Here is a 20,256-nt window from a genome sequence, read left to right on the forward strand (position 1 = left end):
ATGGAGGCCTTTGTATTCAACTTTAAACTAATGATTCAAAAACCAAATCCTCCCAACTATTGGCTGGTTCAAATCAATTTTGACATAATAAAAAACAAACTTTCAATAAAAGGCATCAATTGTCCTAATGTCAACCTTCACATTCACAGGCCTTGCCACTACGTTGACAAACACCAAGAAAACACTCTCGTCGTAAATATTCCATATCCAACTTTGCAAACTATATACGAATAAGGTACTATTGATTTTGACTTTCAAAGAAACAAAGTTTGGAACCCAAGGCCAAATCACAAGGTGTAGTGGTAAAATATCACCCGTGCCTAAGAATGACGCTTTATCAATTTTGAACTAGAACAAACTTGACCATATACAAAACCATGTCCCGCATCAACCACTTTAATCCTTTTATTGTTTTCCAAACTGCCTAAAGTCTATCTTGCATCACACAAAAACTGAATGTTTTCCCTAACAATTTCACCATTACAACATCCTTCCTTAACATCCATAATTCCTTAAGAATATTTTTATTAATAAAACACATTGCCTTCAAGCAATCACCAACCTCAAACTTGGTTTTAAACAAACTTTTCATCAACGAATCCATTTTTTCTCTTTGAGGAAGATCCTCTTGTTGTCCCGGTAGTTTATCCTGAAAATAAACTTTATTTTAAACTTGTCCCTTTTTTCAACTTGGAAGTTTTGGAGGGGAAAGAAAACCTTATTACACAATTTTCTCTCCAAAATCTTTACCTAAACATTATTGATATACATTTATAATTTGTTTCAAATCAAACACTGACAGAATTAGCTCATAAATATAAATAAAATAAAAAAACACGAGTATAAAATGAGATTAATATTTACACTAATCATGGTTAATACTTGAATAATTATGATTAGACATAAGAAATTATTTTAGAAAGAGGTAAAATAAGTATAATAATATTGGTATAATTTGTTTAAGCTTTTTTTTAAAATAGGTTATTTTCAATTTTGTAATGTATTTGTTTAAATTGTTTTTTCTAAAAAAAGGCAAGCTGTTATATATACACATATATATAATATTTAGTTTAAACAAACACTGTTTAGTGAGAGTTAATTTAGGGAGAAAGAAAAAACAAAGAGAATAGAAAAAGAGCAATATACATAATACATGTGTGGTTGACGTGTTCATCCTCTGCAACGGCAACAGACTAAGTTGTTTCTCTCTCTAGCCCTAGGGTTTCGTTCTCTACTACCGTTCTTTCATCAGATCGCTGCCGTTTCTGGCGTCATTCCGATAATTCGGCGGCATGAAGCTAACAGTGAAGACTTTGAAAGGGAGCCATTTCGAAATCAGGGTTCAACCCTCCGATACTGTCAGTAATCTCCTTCGCAATTCAGCGAGCTCTGTCTCTCTTTTCCCTTTTCGCTATCACTCGTTGCTTTCTCAGTTTTTAGTTTTTTTTCCTCCTTTCATATTCACCTGCTCAAATATCTGTTCGTTTGTTCGTTGATATATTTTATTTTCAATTTTTGGAAGCCAATTTTTTCTCCATTGTTTTTCGTATCATTCTTGCAATTGTTATTATTGAAACTCATCGCCATTGGTTTTGTTTGAATTTGTATCGCATACGTTCATTTTGATTTTATTTCCCACCAACATTTTATAAATTCATTTAGTATTTCGTGGATGCCAGTATTACTTTTTTTTTATTATTATTATTATTATTACTACACGGATTTTGTAGTGTTCCGGGCGTGATACTCAGTCCTCATGCTGATGCTGTTTTTGTTTTTTATTGAACATTGTTGGTACTGTACTGACTAAGTTTTAGGTATTTTGCTCCCTTGTATATGCATTGCACGTTTACACTGAACATAATCCCGATTTCATGTTGCCTATTTTACTTTAATGTGAATTCATAGTTAGAGTGGGAGGAATCTGTCACCAGGCTTTATGTGGTATTCGGATAATTTTGAAGTGCTATTTTTTGAAATCTATTGTTTATCAGCTGAAATTGTCAATTTGTTGTTTAATTAGCTGAAGTTTTCTGCTTTTTTGTCCCATCAGGTTATGGCTGTCAAGAAGAATATTGAAGATGTACAAGGAAAAGATAATTACCCATGTGGACAGCAATTGTTGATTCACAATGGCAAGGTTTTGAAAGATGAAACTACATTAGTAGAGAATAAAGTCTCTGAAGATGGCTTTCTTGTTGTTATGCTTAGTAAGGTATATTTCTTTCTTCAAGAATACTTTGTCAAACAATTGCTTAGGCAAGTCACCTTCATACTGACTGTCATTTGAGCTCTCATATTTTTATCCTGTATCAGTGATTATACATGGTCGTATCTTTCAATCTAAAGGCCTTGAATCCACAATCGTAAGCCAATCAGTGCTTTCAGTTTTTTGATTTAAAATGGAAACCAGATGTAGTGCTTTACTTGTTGATAGTGAATTTTTATTTGTATTTATTGCTGTGCTCTCTATCATTTAACAAATCAAAATGATAAGAATCTTTTGCTTGGATTCTCTCCCCCTGATATTTTATCTTGACATTATGAGATGCATTAGATCTTGTCATATAATATCTGCTATCCTGTTTTGATTAGATAAACTCAATTAAGACATTTTTCTTTCAGTATTTTCTTTTTGTTTGTATTGTAACTTGTAAGAGACACTGTTCAACTTCTTTAACCATAATCTTCCTTTTTACTTCTCTATTTACAGAGTAAAACATCAGGTTCTGCTGCAGCTTCATCTGTTCAGGTATATATTGCTTGCTCATTTTTGGAAGATTTCTTTTTTTTCCAGTTTCTTTATCCATATTAGCTATTGTGAATGTGTGTGTCAGCCTGCCAGTAATCCTCCTACGACTGTATCAACGTCAAATTCCACCCCTCCTTCTGATCCTCCAGTGCAAACTCAGTGAGTTTATCTTTTTTGAGGTTGATTTCTATATCAGCCGGGTTTTTTCCTTAATTATCTTATCTGGTTTTGCAGAGCTGCAAACAACAGTACATCTAGCACAGATGCCCCAACTACAAAGTATGGTTTTTGTCTCTACATTTCTCTTAAAGATACAGTTAATAAATTCTACTGAAGTTTTTATTCAGGATGCTACAATGTACTCCCATAAAATAGTTACTGAGCATGAAATGGTGAATTATCATTTGGATCTTTAGTGCTACAATCAAGAGAAAAATGTGTTTGTTGTAATTTAAATTTAATCTTTTCCATTATGGTTTTTCTTTAACTCATGAGTTTTGAGATACTCATAATTCTTTTAACCAAATTAATTATTATGATGTTGACATTTTAATACTAGAAGCAGTGTGGTTTTAAATCAAATATTTTTACTGAATGCTCTTTGAGGCTACATTGGTTATTACACTAGTCATTTAAATAAAATTTGATATTTGCTGATCGTAGTTATTATGCCATATAGTTTTTTTGTGGTTGCTTAACATAATCATCATGCCGTCATTCTTTTTCCTCGTAAACATGTTTGGGTTGAGTTGTTTGTCATTGACATTGTCTCCTTTCCTTTAATCAAGCTTTCTAAAATTGGCTATACATTTTTGCAGTGTGTCTGCAGATACCTATGGTCTGGCTGCTTCGAATTTAGTTGCTGGTAGTAATCTTGAGCAGACTATTCAACAAATTATGGACATGGGTGGTGGCAATTGGGACAGAGACACAGTTAGTCGTGCTCTTCGAGCAGCTTATAATAACCCAGAGCGTGCTATAGATTACTTGTATTCTGTACGTCTTAACTGCTTGTATTTTTTGACTGCTTAAAATTTTCTGTTGTACATGTTTTGATTTAACAATTTGTCATTTTTTTGTGCTTTTTTGCTTTTGGCAGGGAATCCCTGAAGCAGCAGAAGTTGCTGTGCCAGTTCCTCAAACAGCTGGGATTTCTTCTGGAGCAGTTCCTGTAGGACCTAATTCATCTCCCTTAAATATGTTTCCACAGGTAAAACTCATGATACTGAATGGATAATCAAAAGTAATTCCATCTTGCTATTTGCATCCTTTTATGTTACTTTCTGTGCTTTACTTCAAGCTGAAACTCTCTCCCAGGAGACGATTTCTAGCACTGGTGCTGGACTTGGATCGCTAGACTTCCTTAGAAATAACCCCCAGGTGAGTTTGCTGCTCCATCAATTGTTATTCTTCAGTATCCAAGTTGTAAGAGATTTTGGTTAAATTACTCTACACGTCCCTATAATTTTAACAAATTTTGAAATAGCTAGGTCCTTTTAGTTTAAAATGTTAAATGAGTGTGAAACGTGAATTTGAATGTTACCTTATTTCTGTTCAATAATATGTTAGGAAAGGACTACAGAAGGAAGGAGCATTGAAAAAAAATCAATAATTTAAAGTTATGTATTTCATATTACTTCAACCCTTTGTCTTGTAGAGCAACCAAAATCTCTTTTTCCACTATGTAGGATCGGCTACATAAATCCATAACATCATTGTATTTGTCAAAAACCAATCCTTAAGAGAGGCCATTTTGCATCTTCCATTTTTAATTATAGTGATATCCTCTATTTGATATACTCTTTTAAGTGAGGCTTTCTTTTCTCACATGCCCAAACCATCTTAGGCACGAATCTACTATCTATTCCTCAACAGGGGTTAGTTCCCTAATACAATCTTTGCTAATATATTATTTTCTTGTGTGACCACACCACTCATTCAATGTAAAGTTCTCATCCTGAGTCCTGACAGCATTCATGATATTCTTGGCCCATTATCACCTCATATTCAATGCCATTATAAAACATCATTAATATTATGATAGTGTATCAAACATAAACCCTGAAGTACTCATCCACCCAGAATGGATCTTTTGATTTACGTCTCCCTTTGTTTCACCTTTTCTTTGTATTATAGATCCAAGATACCTAAACTATGTGACATTGTATCATTGGTATGGATGGTATCTAATTTTCTCCTCCAAGCCTGTACAAGGGGGGGGGGGGGGGGTCTTGCTGAACTGAAATTTCATGTACTTTGTTACTCTGCTTAAAAGGAAGACTTGTGATTCTGAAGCTTCCTTCAAATCCTTTTATCTTATAGAAGTTCCATGAGTGAAGATTAGTTTGTGAAGCATGCTCTTGTCAGTTAATGCACTGTGATTTCAAATACTTTTTAATTGACCGCTGTGCCTAGTCAATAAACAGAAAATCATTTGTTATTCTTTCTAGTTTAATGCATAGTAGTCAATAGTGAATAGCAGGGCAGAGTGGCCGCCCCCAAAAATGCTACAATAGATAGCGTTCATCATGCTATTTTAAACCCTGAATCTGAAAAGGAACAGAGAAGAAAAAGATGGGTCTTCATAAACGCTGGAGATTGGCTGGAAAACTCACCAGGAAAAAGATGGGTCGCTGCTGGAAAATCGCGGACCAGGTTGTGGATGTCGGAGTTTGGCCAGAAAAGATCTCTGTCAGTACTGGGCTGCGGTAGGCAGTGCTGATTGGAGCTGCAACAGCGATGGGAGCTCAAAACAGAGTGCCATGAGAAGTGTGGAAGCTAAGCTAAGGCTGGGGCATCGAAGAAGATAGAGGTTCAGAATATAAAGGGATAGGATTTTCCAAGTTTACTCCCATTAAAAAGCATAAAACGATACTAATAAGGGGGTAAAAATGTTTTCTGGCCCATCACACTAGGAGCGGCTGCGAAGGGTGTGAGTCGTGCCATGATGGCTGCGACTTGAATTTGCGCCATGATGGCTTCACCTGGAGTAGGATCAGCCTGCAACACACTGTGCTAGTGACTACTCTGGTTTCAAGCCTTTACATGTAGCCAACCCCACCTATTGGGATAAGGCTTCTTGTTATTGTTGTTGTATCTAGCTTAAATCTTTGCTTTTATAGTTTTTAAGTGACCATTTCTCTGTCTGCATTTCCAGTTTCAAGCATTGCGTTCAATGGTGCAATCCAATCCACAAATTCTACAGGTATTCATTTTCTCCATTACCTTCCTGACTTTTGGTCATTTCTTGATGTTTAATGATTTTTACTTTCCCTTGCAGCCTGTGCTTCAGGAACTTGGTAAGCAGAATCCTGGTCTTTTAAGACTGATTCAAGAGCATCATGGGGAGTTTCTGCAGTTGATAAATGAACCTGTTGATGGTTCTGAAGGGTGAGTTTATTGCTTGCCATATATAGTATATCTAGTTATCCGTTTTACATTTCATAACCATTACTTAATGGATCCATTATCTTTCTTCATATACTGTATCAATTGTTGGTTGTCACTTTTTCCCCATGTATGCAGTATGAAAGGAACGTTTCTACTTGTTAGCTCGATATGCTATTCTTATAATATCATGTAATTTTGAATTAGAAGTTTACTTGCATCATTTGATATTTTATATTCACGAAAATTTGAAGTAGAAACGTATCCCTCTTTTTTCTGTCAGAGATATATTTGAGCAGCCCGAGCAAGACATGCCCCATGCCATCAATGTGACTCCAGCGGAGCAGGAGGCAATTGGAAGGGTATGTCACTCCTTCTTGTCGTCTAATATACGTGCCGTTGCCATTTTCATTTTCATTTCTGCTGATTGATTTTTACTTATTATTCGTAGCTCGAGGCTATGGGATTTGATAGAGCCTCGGTGATAGAGGCATTTTTGGCATGTGACCGTGATGAGCAATTGGCAGCCAACTATTTATTGGAGAATGCTGGAGACTTTGAGGATTAAATGACTCTCGGAAGGAAATAACTACTGATTTCCTGGCGAAGCTTGGAGTTAGGAGCTCTCTCTCTCTAAGTTATAGATCCACTCCTCCCCCTTATTTGCTTGCAGATGCCATTGGGGGTAACTCTGCTGCTGCGGCTTTAGTTCTTTTTCATTTTTATGTGCCAAAAAAAGAGTCTCTAACTTACATTACTTCCATTGATTCATAGTTTTGTTTGGCCCTTTTTTCCTTAATTTTTTTAAACTTTAATGTGACTTGTTGGATAATATATGGAGTAGAGTTTGGATTTAGCCTTGTGTCATCTAAAGAGTGTGTTATTGCGGCGTTCAATATGCACGTTCCACTTCGACGCTTCCATTTTCACGACAGTAACGTAGAAGTAACAATCTGTTAGGTTAAAAATATTTTGTAAATTAACGATGGATAGGTATTGCAATTGTCTATTCTCGGGATTAACAGACAATAAAAAGGTAAGGGTATGCATCAATCTAACATTTGTTGCAATTATGAAGTTTGTAGAAGTTAAATTTTAGAAGGAAAAACAGATGGATTTTTTTTATTTGTGATAAATGTTCTTTCATTAATTTTTTAAATTAAAGAATGAAGTGATGGATTAATACAGATTTAGTGTGATAATATTTTATTTATCTGAAAATATTATATGACTATCTTAGTTTTTTAAAATAAGTCATTTTTTTAAATTTTTCTTTACAGTTTTTTGTTTTATCAATGAATAATTTGTTCAATTTATAGATTGATTTAAAGCGGTTGATTTGAAAATCATTGGACTATTTTTACTTGCTGTTGAAACTTTTTTTAGTTCACTCGATTCATCTATTTTTTTAATTTATTGAATGAATTTTTTTAGAATTATTTTATTTTTCATCATGAATAAAATATTTTTGAAGATATTTGTAACAATACTTTCAAACATTAGAGATGACTGAGGGGTGTAATTCAGTTATTGCTAACTCTTTTAATAACCATTTTTTCTCAAAATAATAATAATTAATTAAAAAATCAATTCTTGATATTGTAGTTTGTTTTAAATTTTATTATATTTTGTATTTAATTTTATCACAATGGTTGATTTTCTAATAAACAATTATAAGCATGTTTAATTATTTAAAATACACCTTCTCATTCTAGATGATAGAGGAGGCAGATCCTTAAATAATAAACTATCATGTTATGCAAATATATTAATTTGAATTGAAAAATAATTATAGGCATTGATTGATTAAAAAAAAAAAGTATAGAAATTAAGATTTGAGAGTGGTGAATGTGGCGGAGCAGAGGGAGCATATTGAAGGTGAGTTTTGGAAATAATAAATTAATGTAGATATAAAAAGAAGGGTGTATTGAGGAGGAGGATAAACATTTGGGTCTGTCTCCGCCTTGGCCAAATCCCTAGCCTCTTGTTGTTTGATTGAGATGACGATGGCGTTGTTAGCGGGTCAGAGCTCCATTTCCGCGCTTCCCTTTGTTAACCCAACTTCCTTGAGCTTCAAACCTCTCGCCTTTACCAAATCCCTAGCTCTCCCTTCAGCACAGAGGCCAACTTCGCTGAGGCTGAAATGCAAGATGGAGAGCGACGGCGACATTCTGCGGGGGAGCACTCGCACGGTGACGACGCTGATGGGACTCGCCGTGTTGCTGATGAAGAAGGCGGCCATTCCAGTGTTGAACATCAACATCAACAGCAGCAGCAACAGCGTGTCCACGATGGGTGCTTTGTTCTTGGCATCTCTGCGGGACCGTCCGAGTGCGAGTGGGGCCCTAAACACGCCGCTGACGGTTGTGGCGGCGGGGCTTGGGAAGTGGCTTGACATATACAGCGGGGTTTTGATGGTTAGGGTTTTGCTGAGTTGGTTCCCCAACATCCCCTGGGAACGCCAGCCTCTCTCCGCCATCCGAGACCTCTGCGATCCTTATCTCAACCTCTTCCGCAACATCATCCCCCCTGTTTTTGACACCCTCGACGTCAGCCCTCTTCTCGCCTTCGCCGTCTTGGGCACTCTTGGCTCTATTCTTCAGACTGCTATGTGAATTCATCTCTTTTAGCTTCTCTTCTCGCTTTTCATTTTCGATTTCACTCTTTTGGCTTATACCAACTTAGTACTTTTTATCTTTATTCATATCATTTTCATGTTACCTTGCTTGCACCAATACCAATATTTCATTATCCCATCCCCATTTCTTCCTTCTCTTAATTTTGCACAGCACAACTAATCTGATAACACTTTCTAACTAACAACTAACCATATATGCTTCATGTATCACCATTCACGATTGATTGTTCAGTTCAGTCTAACTTGTCTATCAATAACTTTATTTGTGGACAAAAGAAAAATATATATAATCACCTCTCAAATCTTTTTCTTTTTTCTCATTTACTCATAATTTCTTTGGTCTGCAAATGCAATGAGGCAATCACCTGGTTTTGCTAATCGCTTCTACAACATTTTTGTCTTTCAAAAAATCTTAATTGAATACCATTTCGTTGCTCTCCTTAAAAAATCCTAATTTGAGTACCACAAGACTTATTTAAGCCATTTAAAAGTCTTGATTGAATACCTCAAGACTTTTTTATAAAGAAAAAAGTCTTCTAAAATCCTAATCCAATACACCCCCCTAAAACTGTCTTTAGCCATTACAACTAATCTATTTTACCAGAATTTCAAATGCAATATTTGGATTGGTCAAATTTAATGTTTAGAGTTATTAACATGTGTTTGGATCCAGAACAAGTTACAGAGAGTAACTTCTGTGTCTTTTGCTGTTTTGTTGGACATTAGGAAGAAGATATGTGCATTTCTATTTCTAACACAGATGCAAAAAACACACTAAATGTGTTATTTTATGATGTATGACACATCTTGTTCTGTATGTATTGTGTATATTTTAATTCTTGCTAAAGTTTCTCTTCTCCCCACCTGGTGTATTGTGCTTCTCTTCAAGTTTTTAGTAACTTCATCTCTTTCTTCACTTCATTATAGCACTTTTGCTTATATTGGTAACTTTATATTACTGGAAAAGAAATTTTTCTTCGTGTTCATTGTTATTAGGATTGTGAATGTGAAAACCTTACACCTTTCTCTGTGTATATCAAATATATAAGGTGCCTTACTCCCTTTTCAGATAGTATTTTTTATAAAAGGTTTAATTTGTGGCCGTTTTACCTAATGGAGTTAAGACACTTAAAATTTTTAAGTTTTGATATTTATGATGCTTTTTTTCCCCTATAATTTGGTTATATATTCGTAATTAGATGATACAATAGTGACAACAACTGAAGTCACTGAAGTCTTTTCTCATTAGGTAAGATTTGTTATATACATCAAATGAGGTCCTTGTGTTGTGTTATGTCAAAAGCCAATTAATTCTTTATAGGGGCCATTTAGATGTAACTCTGCCTTTGAATCGAACTTTGATGACTTTGAAATTACATGTGACAGCTGACAATCGACAAGCCAACAAGATTTCAAAATCTTTATTAAATGTTCAGTGCATAGTTATGTCTTTCGTGGGTTTCCTTCTAATATAAAGGCACCTTGAATATTGTTTCTTGTTAACATCAGTATTGTGGATTCATATGTGTTTGACACTTCTTAACAATCTTATTATATTATGTTTTATATGCTTTTCTACATGCTGGTATTTTTAACACCAGCAAAATCATTCTAATACTTTTCAATTGAAGTTTTTAATGCTTTTCATCAATTTGTAATCATTGAGTTATCCTCCATTGAGTTTCCTCTTTTAACTAGAGCTTTTATTGATTTTCTTGTCACATTTTGGGTGTGATTCTGCCCTCTTTTCTCTTATCGTCACTGTGCATTTCTAAGAGATATCAGTTGCATTATGTCTTTCTAATAATGAATGTTTTTTAACACTATTGATGAATGTGTTCTTCATATGATATCCCCCCCCCCCCCCCCCCCCCCCCCCCTTTTATAACAATTTTCATTGCCATCTATTACTAGTTTTTAACATCTTATTATTGATTTTGGTATTTAAGAGGATAGAATGAAGTTTTAAACATTTTATTACTGGCTTTCAATTTTTGTCTAATTTTTTTTTATTTCATCTTATAACTCGCAAAATTGATAGAAAATACTTAAAACTAACTGTAAGTTATGTCGAGGATCATTGTCAGATATTACAAAATTGAAAGAAAAAAAATCAGTTACAGGAAACCGGATTTAAATGTATTTCATACTTGTAGGCATATTTGAGGAGAGGGGAAGGTATTTTTTTTTTAAATAAATATCACCCTGTTTTCTCATTTTCTGCTAGTACATTCATTTTTTATTTTTTATATTTTTGGGCATTACCCCTTATTCGCTGAAGATTATAATATCCGCAGTATTTTTCTTATGTTCTTATGACATTTTTTAACTAAGTATTTTGTGTTCTTTTTTATTTGTCTTATTTTCTTTTTGGGTAGTGTCGCCGGTTTAATGAATGTGAAATAACATCTTCCTTTTTATTTGAAAAACACCTTTCTACCTAGAGCATTTCCAATGCAAGAAACTTATATAAGTTACTTAATATTTTTTTGGTCTTTGCATCACTTTTTGTGATTTTTGCGGTGTCGTGTCATTAAAAAAAAACTCATACAATTTTATTCCAATGCAATAAATCGTAAAAAATTCAAATGAGAGTTTTTTATATAAGAAATTATTTTTAACAATGAAAGAATTCATTTTGTCATGTCATTATGTTCCAATGCAGAAGAATTCACAAGAAACCATTTCTTAGCCTAAAAAATCATGGAAGCACAGTGTCTGAAATACTTCATTTTTTAATTAGTTAATATTTCTCCATTTTGCTTAACGATCGGGTAATATTGTAATATTATATGGAAATGAAACTCAATTACTCAATTTTTAGTGACAACTTGCACGTAAATTTAATTTTTAATTTAAACACCTAAAAGAATTTGCTCCGACAGTTAACAACAACAAACAGAAATGTTATGTCTTGAGAATCAAAGAACTAACTAATGTCTTTGGAGAAACGCAAACATGTTTGTAGGCCTTCTCCTACATCTAATGCCGACAATTTCAGCAAACCACTAGAGCTCAATTGGATTCGAAATATCTATCACTTTCCAACGCAAGATGATTATTATTAAGTAAGCTCCAAAATCACATTATTAGAAGAAATGTAAAGGGGGGAAGGGTCAAGATAATAGTGCCTTCGAAATTTGATCCTGGAACTGATAGTGACCTTGTGTTAACCCAAGTAGGCAATAATGTTGACCATTTGCGCGCATGTAATATTGGCATACAGTTCATATATACTTGCTTACAACGAACAAGTGGAAATAATATTAAATTGGTTTATTTAATTTATCCGATCAGAACTTATTCCCTTCTCACTATATTCGAAGTACAGCAAATGTTCATCAATTGGAAAATAGCTACACTTTTCATCAATAGAGAGAAGGAAAGAAAATAGCTAAGCTAGTGAAATTAAACTTTCTGTACAGCCAAAAATTGAAATTTAAGATTTAAGATGTTAAAGTGTGTGTTTGGAATTGGATATATGTTGAATAATTTAAAAATTGAGTTAAAATAACAACTAATATGATTTTAAGTAAATATTGAAGAATTGATTTAATTACTTTTTCACTTTTTTTTTCACTGCAAGTAGTTTTTTCACTTAACTTTCAGAATAAAAATATTTGGACATAAACTATTTCATTTTAAAATTAACTTTATCGAACGTTGATTCAAACATACACTAAATAAATTATGTATGCATATATGTGTGTTGGTTAGTGGAAAGCGGTTTTCTTATGGTTTAAGCAAAAAAATACATTCTTGCATGTGGTAAAATATATAAACATTTATGTGCCTCACCGTATATAATATTTTATTTGCATGTTGTACAATAGAAAAGGAGGGAAAATTTATCATTCTCAGCCTCTCAATATATTACTATGATTTAAATCTACAATTTCTATCTAAATTATGATTTAAGTTTAAGTATATTTTTAATCAAAATTTATTGTCTTGTTAAACCGTTAGGAAGTTATCCTCAAAACAACATATGCTTCACGGTAAAAAGTTGACGATGAAACAAAATCCTGCAATAGATTATTTTTAATCAAAATTACTTTCAAATTGAATTGTTTATGCCAGATAACCTTTATAGCTTAAAGCTTCCCTCCCCCTATGAAAGTAAAATTCTCGAATTTCTTTTCTTAATTTGGTACACACGTTTTACATCGTGTATAAGACAAAGAAACCAGAGTAATAAATAAACGATTTCGAGGCGCCAAAGACGCTAATAGTTGTTTTTGGGGTTAACAATTAGCACAGACTCTTCAATTTCCCCATTTAAAGGTACCTTTTTCTTTTAGACGAGATGGAGAGGATGGAATTTATTTGTCTCTATCCTTCTTAACTATTTATTATTTTACAAATTGAGTAGTTTATAAGTTTAATCAAAACAAAATAGTTTTGGAGAAATTAATTTTGATAAAGTAAGAGAAGTATTGAGTAGTTTGTAATGTATTAATGTATGAAAGGATTTGAATGACAAAAAAAGAAAAGAAGATGAGAGAGTAGAGTAGGTATGTTAATAATGATATGATATTTGGCAAATAAATTATACGTTGCTTGGTTTGGTGGCTTTTGGGGGACGAGACAACCTACCAGTTGTTGAGTTGAGGAGAGAGAGTTTTAACTTTTAATTTTAATAATAGTTAGTGTTAGTGAGTGGTTACTTGCCTTGCTTTGCTTAGGTGCGAGAGAGAGAGATGGATACTGGTATGCTATGAAGATGGGATCTCAGACTCAGCGTCATCACCACTCTCTTTGATTCTCTTCAATCTTGAGTCTCCAGGTGCATTTTCTACGGATCTTCTCCCTCCCATTACTTACCTCTCAGCTTGAGCTTCTGAATTAATATCTGATTCTCATCACATTGCTTGATCTCCCAACATGTTGTTTGTTTGCATTTTCAGGGAGATCCATCACTCCCCTATTCCTCTTTCCTCTAGATCCACTCACCCCTTTTTCACCAAACACACTCAACTCATACACACTAGTTTTATTCCGTTAAGAGGAACCAGATGCACCCACCCACTCTTCACTCACATGCTCAATTCTATCAGTCGTGTCTCTTTGTATTCGACAATACTCTTTCTCCATGGTTCTTTTGGCCGAATGCATTTCATTTTCTGTTGCCTTTATTTGAAGTTTCAGTCTGGTTTCTCAAACTGAGTATGATTATTCTCAATTATCAGCTAAGGAAAAATATGACTTTACTTCATGGTGCTTTCTTTCTAGATGAATATGGATATCTATCCATTAGAGTATTGAATTTTGCCTAAAATTCTATTTCAATTGAATTTCGGTTTTACTGTTTTGCAGTATTACTTTGAGTACCACTTCAACAAACTGGTGCTGCTTTGAAAAAGTCTGATGGGTTCAAGATTCCCATCTCATCAGCTCAGCAATGGCCTGTATGTATCAGGCCGGCCTGAACAGCCAAAAGAAAAGACTCCCACAATGAGCTCAGTTGCCATGCCCTATACTGGTGGTGACATCAAGAGGTCGGGAGAATTAGGCAAAATGTTTGATATCCCAATGGATGGCTCTAAATCTAGAAAATCCGGTCCCATAAGTAATGCTCCTTCAAGGACAGGATCATTTGCAGGTGCTGCTTCACACTCTGGACCTATCATGCAAAATGCTGCAGCTCGTTCTGCTTATATCACATCTGGTAATGTATCTACTGGAGGCATGTCTGCTTCAGCCTCAATGAAAAAGACCAACTCTGGTCCATTGAATAAGCATGGGGAACCAGTCAAGAAGTCATCTGGCCCTCAATCTGGTGGAGTTACACGCCAAAACTCTGGTCCAATTCCTCCAGTTCTTCCTACGACTGGTCTTATTACATCTGGCCCATTAAATTCATCTGGAGCTCCAAGGAAAGTGTCTGGTCAATTAGATTCTACAGGATCAATGAAATCACATAGTTCCTTTGTAGCCCACAATCCTGCTGTTACCACTCTTAGCCTTGATGATGAATATTCCTTCAGGAGGAACTTCCCGAAGCCAATATTGTGGTCTGTGATTCTGATTTTTGTAATGGGATTCATTGCTGGCGGTTTTATTCTTGGAGCTGTCCGCAATGCCATTCTCCTCATTGTTGTTGTAATTCTTTTTGGTGCGGTTGCTGCATTATTCACTTGGAATAGTTGTTTTGGAAGGAAAGCCATTGTTGGTTTCATTTCCCGTTATCCAGATGCAGAGCTTAGAACTGCCAAGAATGGACAATTTGTGAAGGTTTCTGGGGTATGTAACTTAATACTGACACACACATGTATAATACAATTAAGCAAATAACCATGGGAAAAGCACAGTACTGCAAACACACACGTGCACACCTAACCATCCATGCTTTGATCATTCATTTTTTCATCCATCCATTGCTTGGAGGATATTGCTTTTTATGCAGTAGATCAGTGAATTGAATGGTTGGCTCATGTCTCTTGTCTATGTTGTTATATTTTCCTAAATGAAGGAAATAGACCAATAATTTATTCTACCTTTTTAAGGTGGTTACCTGCGGTAATGTTCCACTAGAGTCCTCCTTTCAGAAAGTTCCTAGATGTGTATATACATCCACAAGCTTGTATGAATATCGAGGATGGGATTCAAAAGCAGCAAACCCAAAACATCGCCGTTTTACATGGGGACTTAGAGCAGCTGAGGTAATTGCATTAATCTGTTCAGTCTTTTCTTATCAGATTGCCAAATTTTCAAATTTGATCAAATATTCAGGATTTCTTGATATGCATTTGCCATGGAGGTGATTTAGATAGTGTGTTTTCTAATAGAATATGCTTTGCTTAAATGAACTGTTGAGAGAGAAACAAAAAAGAGGCATTTACTTAATAAAATCTTTTCCTTGATGTAGTGAGAGTTTAGCTCAATCACTAAAATTAGATTGGAAGGTGATACGAAAAACAGCTTAATTGTTACACACATTTGCATTTCGCAAAACCTTCCTAAATTGAAGTTCTCCCAAAAGTTGTTTCATTCAAATGAGCTAGCAAGTAGATGAAGCCATGACTTGGCAGTCTGCTTTTGCGCTTGATCTTGTGACCTCTTTTTGTTCCTTATTATTCCTGGCTATCATATTACCCCTAATGAGTACACAATTCCCCAAAAAAGGATTGTTTGTAAGTAGGAGAGCATGCCTGATTGCCATTTATGAATATCTTATTATCTATGCTCATCCATTATTGTCATACATAAGCCTTATTTAGGAGCTCCTTTAACATACTTTAGAATACAAATCACAACATCTTAATGACTTTCACATGCAGAATACAAGAGTTGACTAACCTACCTTCCCTACAAAAGGGATGTTTGTATGGGTAACCATGAAGTAGTTGTACTTAGTATTTGGGCTAGGGCATAACTCAGTCCCTCTAAACTGGTTGTAAGGCGAGAACTGTCCAAGCTTTATAAAAACTATTAAAGCTCTATCTCTAGGCAATGTGAGACAAATCATACCCCTTCAAGACCTGCAATTAAGGCAACCCAAAGAGGTTGCAACTAAGGTGGGCTAGTGGTGACTGCAATTGAGTTGTCTTTTTAACACACCTTCTCATGCCCAAGGCTATGGGCTTTGATGGAACCCTGATTTGTGGATTCAATTTTTAGCATCAACATACTGGGAACCTAATTGAGACTCTTTTCGGAAAATAAAAGGGAAAAAGCGGAATTAGAGAAAGAGATGGTAAGAACAGCCACAATCTTGGGAGATCCATAAGTGGAGGATGATTCATCACAAAGAATAGAATTCTTTGATAAGAACATAAGGTTTCACACAAGAATCAACCAAGAGAAGCACTCTCTTAACCATGTCTACTATGAAAATGTCATAAAAACTGCCAAGAAGTGTTTAGGAGTCTATTTATAACTCCTACTAATAATCCTAAACTAGGCCCAAGCCCAATAACTAATCTAATAATTAAAAGACATAAATAACAATAAATAAAAAAGGTAGCAGCCCATTACAAGTCCAAAAATAGGCCCAAAAATATAATTCTTCTCTTCCCTCCACGAGAGGATTTAATCTCTTGACAACCTCTTCTTGAAATCTCTTCCTCCTTGCTCAAGTGATTGGTTCATCCATGTTAGCCCACCCAAGCCAAACTCTTCCTCTTTGGATAGTCCTCTATCAGGCTTGGAGCGTGGCAATGCAGATGACCAATAATGGATCTAGAAAACATCTTAGAGTTTGGGCTCAGAACCTAATACAGCCCCACAAAATTGGCTTGTAATGTGAGAATTACCCAAGATTTATATGCTTTATTCAAGCCATATCTCTAGGCAATGTAAGAATAAATACACCCCTCAAGGCTGGAATTAAGGCGTGTTTCCCACACTTCTCGACCATTTTATTTTTTGGTATTTGCTACTATTAGAGATTGAGATGTAATATGAAATCAATCATAGAGTAATGCTTTCACTTACCAACTTAAGCTTTTGGTATAATTGGTTCATGTCTTGGTATCAAAGCTTCTATAATCAAATAGTTTAGAGTTCGATCCCTCTCACCTCCATTCTTTTAATAAAAAATTAAATTTTAGTACAAGGTGGGTGGGCCTGTCAATTATCCAAGCTTGAAGCCCAAAGAGTTCTTGCTTGAGCAGGTGTGTAGTAGATGTAATATAAAACCATTCATTTGTCTTCATCTAACAAATGTAGCTTTTGGAATAGCTAGTTCACAATATTATCTTCCTAGTTCTAATAGTGGATTCCCATGATCCAATGGAAGTTTGACGCTTGGATCCGTAGCAGTGTCAATGGGCTTGGCATCCAAAAATCCTATTCCCTCATGAATTTCAGTAACATACTTTGTGAAAGGACTATATCATCCTTGGATTGAACCACATCAATTCCCATAAAGTATCAAAGTTTTTCAAGGTTTTTTTCCCCCTCCAGAAAGTGATGATAGATGGTGTTTTTCTTGAAGTATGCCGCGGTGATCACTATCAGTAGTGATAATGTCTTCTACATAAAGAATCAAACAAATACAACCTTGGGTCTTATGGCAAAGAATACATAGTAGTGAAGTTTGATCTGAGGTATACCTAATTGTTGAATTACAACACTGAATCAACCAAACCAACCCCAAAAAGATTATTTAAGGTCATAGAAAGACTTGTGAAGATGATAGGGTAAGCTGATCCCCTTCAGCAGCAAACCCTAATGATTGCTCGATGTAAACCTTGTTTTTTAGATCTCCCAGGATATTCTTGTTGTTCTATTGATAAAGTGGTTTGGGGTGAGTAGCAGCCATTAGGAAAAAGAGCCAAACTGCCAAACAAATGTCTTTTCTGCCATTAGAAAGAAAATATCCCCATAGCCTAAGCAGCTAAGCCAAAGATTTGGGTGTACCCTTTTTCCACTAGACAAGCTTTAAGCCTTGAGGTGATCAATTTTATGGTTTTACCTTTAGAGCCATCCTTGGCTGGTTGATCCTTTGACACTTGACAGCTATTGTAAGTGACAGAAAAAAAAAGTTTTTCATTTGTTCCCTTCAAACACTAAATGTGCTGTTGATCGAGGAATTTGGTGGTGTGGGCTTTAGTTGATGGCATTTATATGCACTTTGACCACTAAGAATATTCTATTACTCTTGACAGGTATATCTTCATGTTGGTGTGATACTAGTATTGTGTGTTTGTGCCTATATGCATTGGATTCTAATCTAGTCAATTTAAGCTTCTAGCTATCATCTCATTTGAACTGTTTCATATGTTGGGGGAACAAGAAGTTCACATTGGGGGCCAAATACTAATTATAATATTGAGAGGACCAAACATTAAACTGATTTATTTTTCATAAACTAAAATGTTTCAAAGTATGTTCTATAAATGTTTTGATCCTTGCAACCCCATTTGTGCTCTCTATTCCTTAGTGTGGCTAGACTGTATCAGGATGCCACTCATGTATTTTGGATTTTGCAGGATAACATCCGAAACTTTAAGTTTTTATATTTATTTACCTTGCATTTTATTCAATGCAGAGACATGTGGTGGACTTCTACATATCTGATTTCCAATCTGGATTGAGAGCATTGGTTAAAACAGGCTATGGTGCAAGGGTGACTCCTTATGTTGATGATTCCGTTGTTATTGATGTTAATCCAGCCAATAAAGACATGTCCCCTGAGTTTCTTCGATGGTTGGGCGAGAGAAAACTTTCTAGCGATGACCGTATAATGCAATTAAAAGAAGGGTAAAGTACTTTATCTTGTTGACTGCAAAAATGCTTCTAGAAAATAAAGTTAAGATAACTTATGATGGGGAGGATGTTCTTATCAAACTGTCATTGATCTTTTTGCAGGTACATCAAAGAAGGTAGCACAGTTAGTGTAATGGGAGTTGTTCAAAGAAATGACAATGTGCTTATGATTGTCCCTCCACCTGAGCCTTTGACTACCGGATGCCAATGGGCCAAATGTATATTCCCTGCTAGCCTTGAGGGTATTGTTTTGAGATGTGAAGATACGTCAAAGATTGACGTCATTCCAGTGTAGTCATCCTTGATGTTGTTCCAGTGTAGTCATATCCTCTCTGGTAACCTCTTAGGTATTCTTCTTTAAAAGATATGTCTTCGCATATCCAAAATGATGGTGGTGGTGGTGGTTGTTGTTTGTATTTTGTAAGCATATACGTGTTGTTGGTAAGTGTGATGATTCTGCCATTGATATGGTGATTTCTTTTTTTCCCCCACACTCAACTCCTAGTTTGTTGTATAGCTAATGGAAATTCTTATTCGTTTATTTTTCCTGAGGATTTTATACTTTTTATTGGACGTGGTTTCATATAGTGAGAAGTTGTGTATTCAGAAGGACTTTTGTTGTTTGAATCTGTCAAGGGAATCTATCATACACGATTTGTCAATTAGGCGGTGCTGAACTACTGAAAAAAGATTGAATATAACCAATAACCAAACGGCTTTATTTGCTGGCATCATATGAACCAATCCCTTTCCTATCATGCTATATACTTGCCTATTGGTGAAACTTGACTTGACTGAGGGTGAAGTTCTATATTACATTTTTCTTTCATTATTCTCCATTCAAAGGTAAATGTTAAAACTGAAGGAGTTTCTTATCTCTCAATTTTATCGTTTCTTTCAAATGAACGTATCAGCAAAAAATACTTTAGTATATTGTACTTATGGGTTATATCTTTCGCACAATCGCACGGTATTGATAATTTTCATTACATATTTAGCCTGTCACATTTTTAGAAATTTGTATTTAATTTTGACATTCTTTTCCTTTATTTATTATATAAAAAATTATATTCGTCTGTCTTACATAATTTGTATCATTTAAATTATTAAATTATCACTGATTCATTTTTTAATCATATTTTATTATATGAAAATTTAAGAGACACTAGAGAATTTATAATAATACTCAATCAAGTTAGACTCTTTTAATAACAATATAAATTTTTGCTTAATTGTACATTTTATCGTCTAATTTTTATTATTTGAT

The 20,256-nt window shown here is 34.7% G+C and overlaps 3 protein-coding genes across 4 annotated transcripts; all 3 read left to right on the top strand.

Annotated features, from left to right (window-relative positions):
* Positions 1–1,100: 1,100 nt before the first annotated feature.
* On the top strand, positions 1,101–7,012 carry LOC100819019 (putative DNA repair protein RAD23-1-like). The gene is made up of 12 exons (NM_001253109.3): positions 1,101–1,358; positions 2,054–2,215; positions 2,714–2,752; positions 2,838–2,911; positions 2,987–3,031; positions 3,571–3,748; positions 3,852–3,962; positions 4,070–4,132; positions 5,910–5,957; positions 6,033–6,142; positions 6,423–6,501; positions 6,591–7,012. The coding sequence occupies exons 1-12, from the start codon at positions 1,293–1,295 to the stop codon at positions 6,705–6,707; spliced, it is 1,092 nt and encodes a 363-aa protein (NP_001240038.1). The 5' UTR covers positions 1,101–1,292; the 3' UTR covers positions 6,708–7,012.
* A 925-nt stretch (positions 7,013–7,937) lies between these two features.
* LOC100819562 (ylmG homolog protein 1-2, chloroplastic) lies at positions 7,938–8,859 on the top strand. Its single transcript, XM_003531725.3, has one exon. It carries the CDS (start codon positions 8,140–8,142, stop codon positions 8,752–8,754), a length of 615 nt encoding a protein of 204 aa, XP_003531773.1. The 5' UTR covers positions 7,938–8,139; the 3' UTR covers positions 8,755–8,859.
* A 4,042-nt stretch (positions 8,860–12,901) lies between these two features.
* LOC100820095 (uncharacterized membrane protein At1g16860) lies at positions 12,902–19,572 on the top strand. 2 transcript variants are annotated; one of them, XM_006585608.4, is made up of 6 exons: positions 12,902–13,061; positions 13,463–13,563; positions 14,094–15,020; positions 15,284–15,439; positions 18,772–18,983; positions 19,092–19,572. In XM_006585608.4, exons 3-6 carry the CDS (start codon positions 14,145–14,147, stop codon positions 19,282–19,284), a joined length of 1,437 nt encoding a protein of 478 aa, XP_006585671.1. In that variant the 5' UTR covers positions 12,902–13,061; positions 13,463–13,563; positions 14,094–14,144; the 3' UTR covers positions 19,285–19,572. The 2 variants fall into 2 exon arrangements, with proteins under 2 accessions (XP_006585671.1, XP_025985471.1); XM_026129686.2 differs by lacking the exon at positions 12,902–13,061 and having other exon boundaries at positions 13,215–13,563.
* The last annotated feature ends 684 nt before the right edge of the window (positions 19,573–20,256 follow it).

The sequence above is a fragment of the Glycine max genome, chromosome 8 (genome assembly GCF_000004515.6).
Source record: "Glycine max cultivar Williams 82 chromosome 8, Glycine_max_v4.0, whole genome shotgun sequence".
NCBI lineage: Eukaryota > Viridiplantae > Streptophyta > Magnoliopsida > Fabales > Fabaceae > Glycine > Glycine max.

Coding starts and splice junctions, on each gene's coding strand:
- LOC100819019 (NM_001253109.3), top strand. CDS start 1,293: ATGAAGCTAACAGTGAAGACTTTGAAAGGGAGCCATTTCGAAATCAGG. Junction 3,032..3,570: donor ACAGATGCCCCAACTACAAA/GTATGGTTTTTG, acceptor ACATTTTTGCAG/TGTGTCTGCAGATACCTATG. Junction 4,133..5,909: donor TCCTTAGAAATAACCCCCAG/GTGAGTTTGCTG, acceptor CTGCATTTCCAG/TTTCAAGCATTGCGTTCAAT.
- LOC100819562 (XM_003531725.3), top strand. CDS start 8,140: ATGACGATGGCGTTGTTAGCGGGTCAGAGCTCCATTTCCGCGCTTCCC.
- LOC100820095 (XM_006585608.4), top strand. CDS start 14,145: ATGGGTTCAAGATTCCCATCTCATCAGCTCAGCAATGGCCTGTATGTA. Junction 15,440..18,771: donor GGGGACTTAGAGCAGCTGAG/GTAATTGCATTA, acceptor TATTCAATGCAG/AGACATGTGGTGGACTTCTA. Junction 18,984..19,091: donor ATAATGCAATTAAAAGAAGG/GTAAAGTACTTT, acceptor ATCTTTTTGCAG/GTACATCAAAGAAGGTAGCA.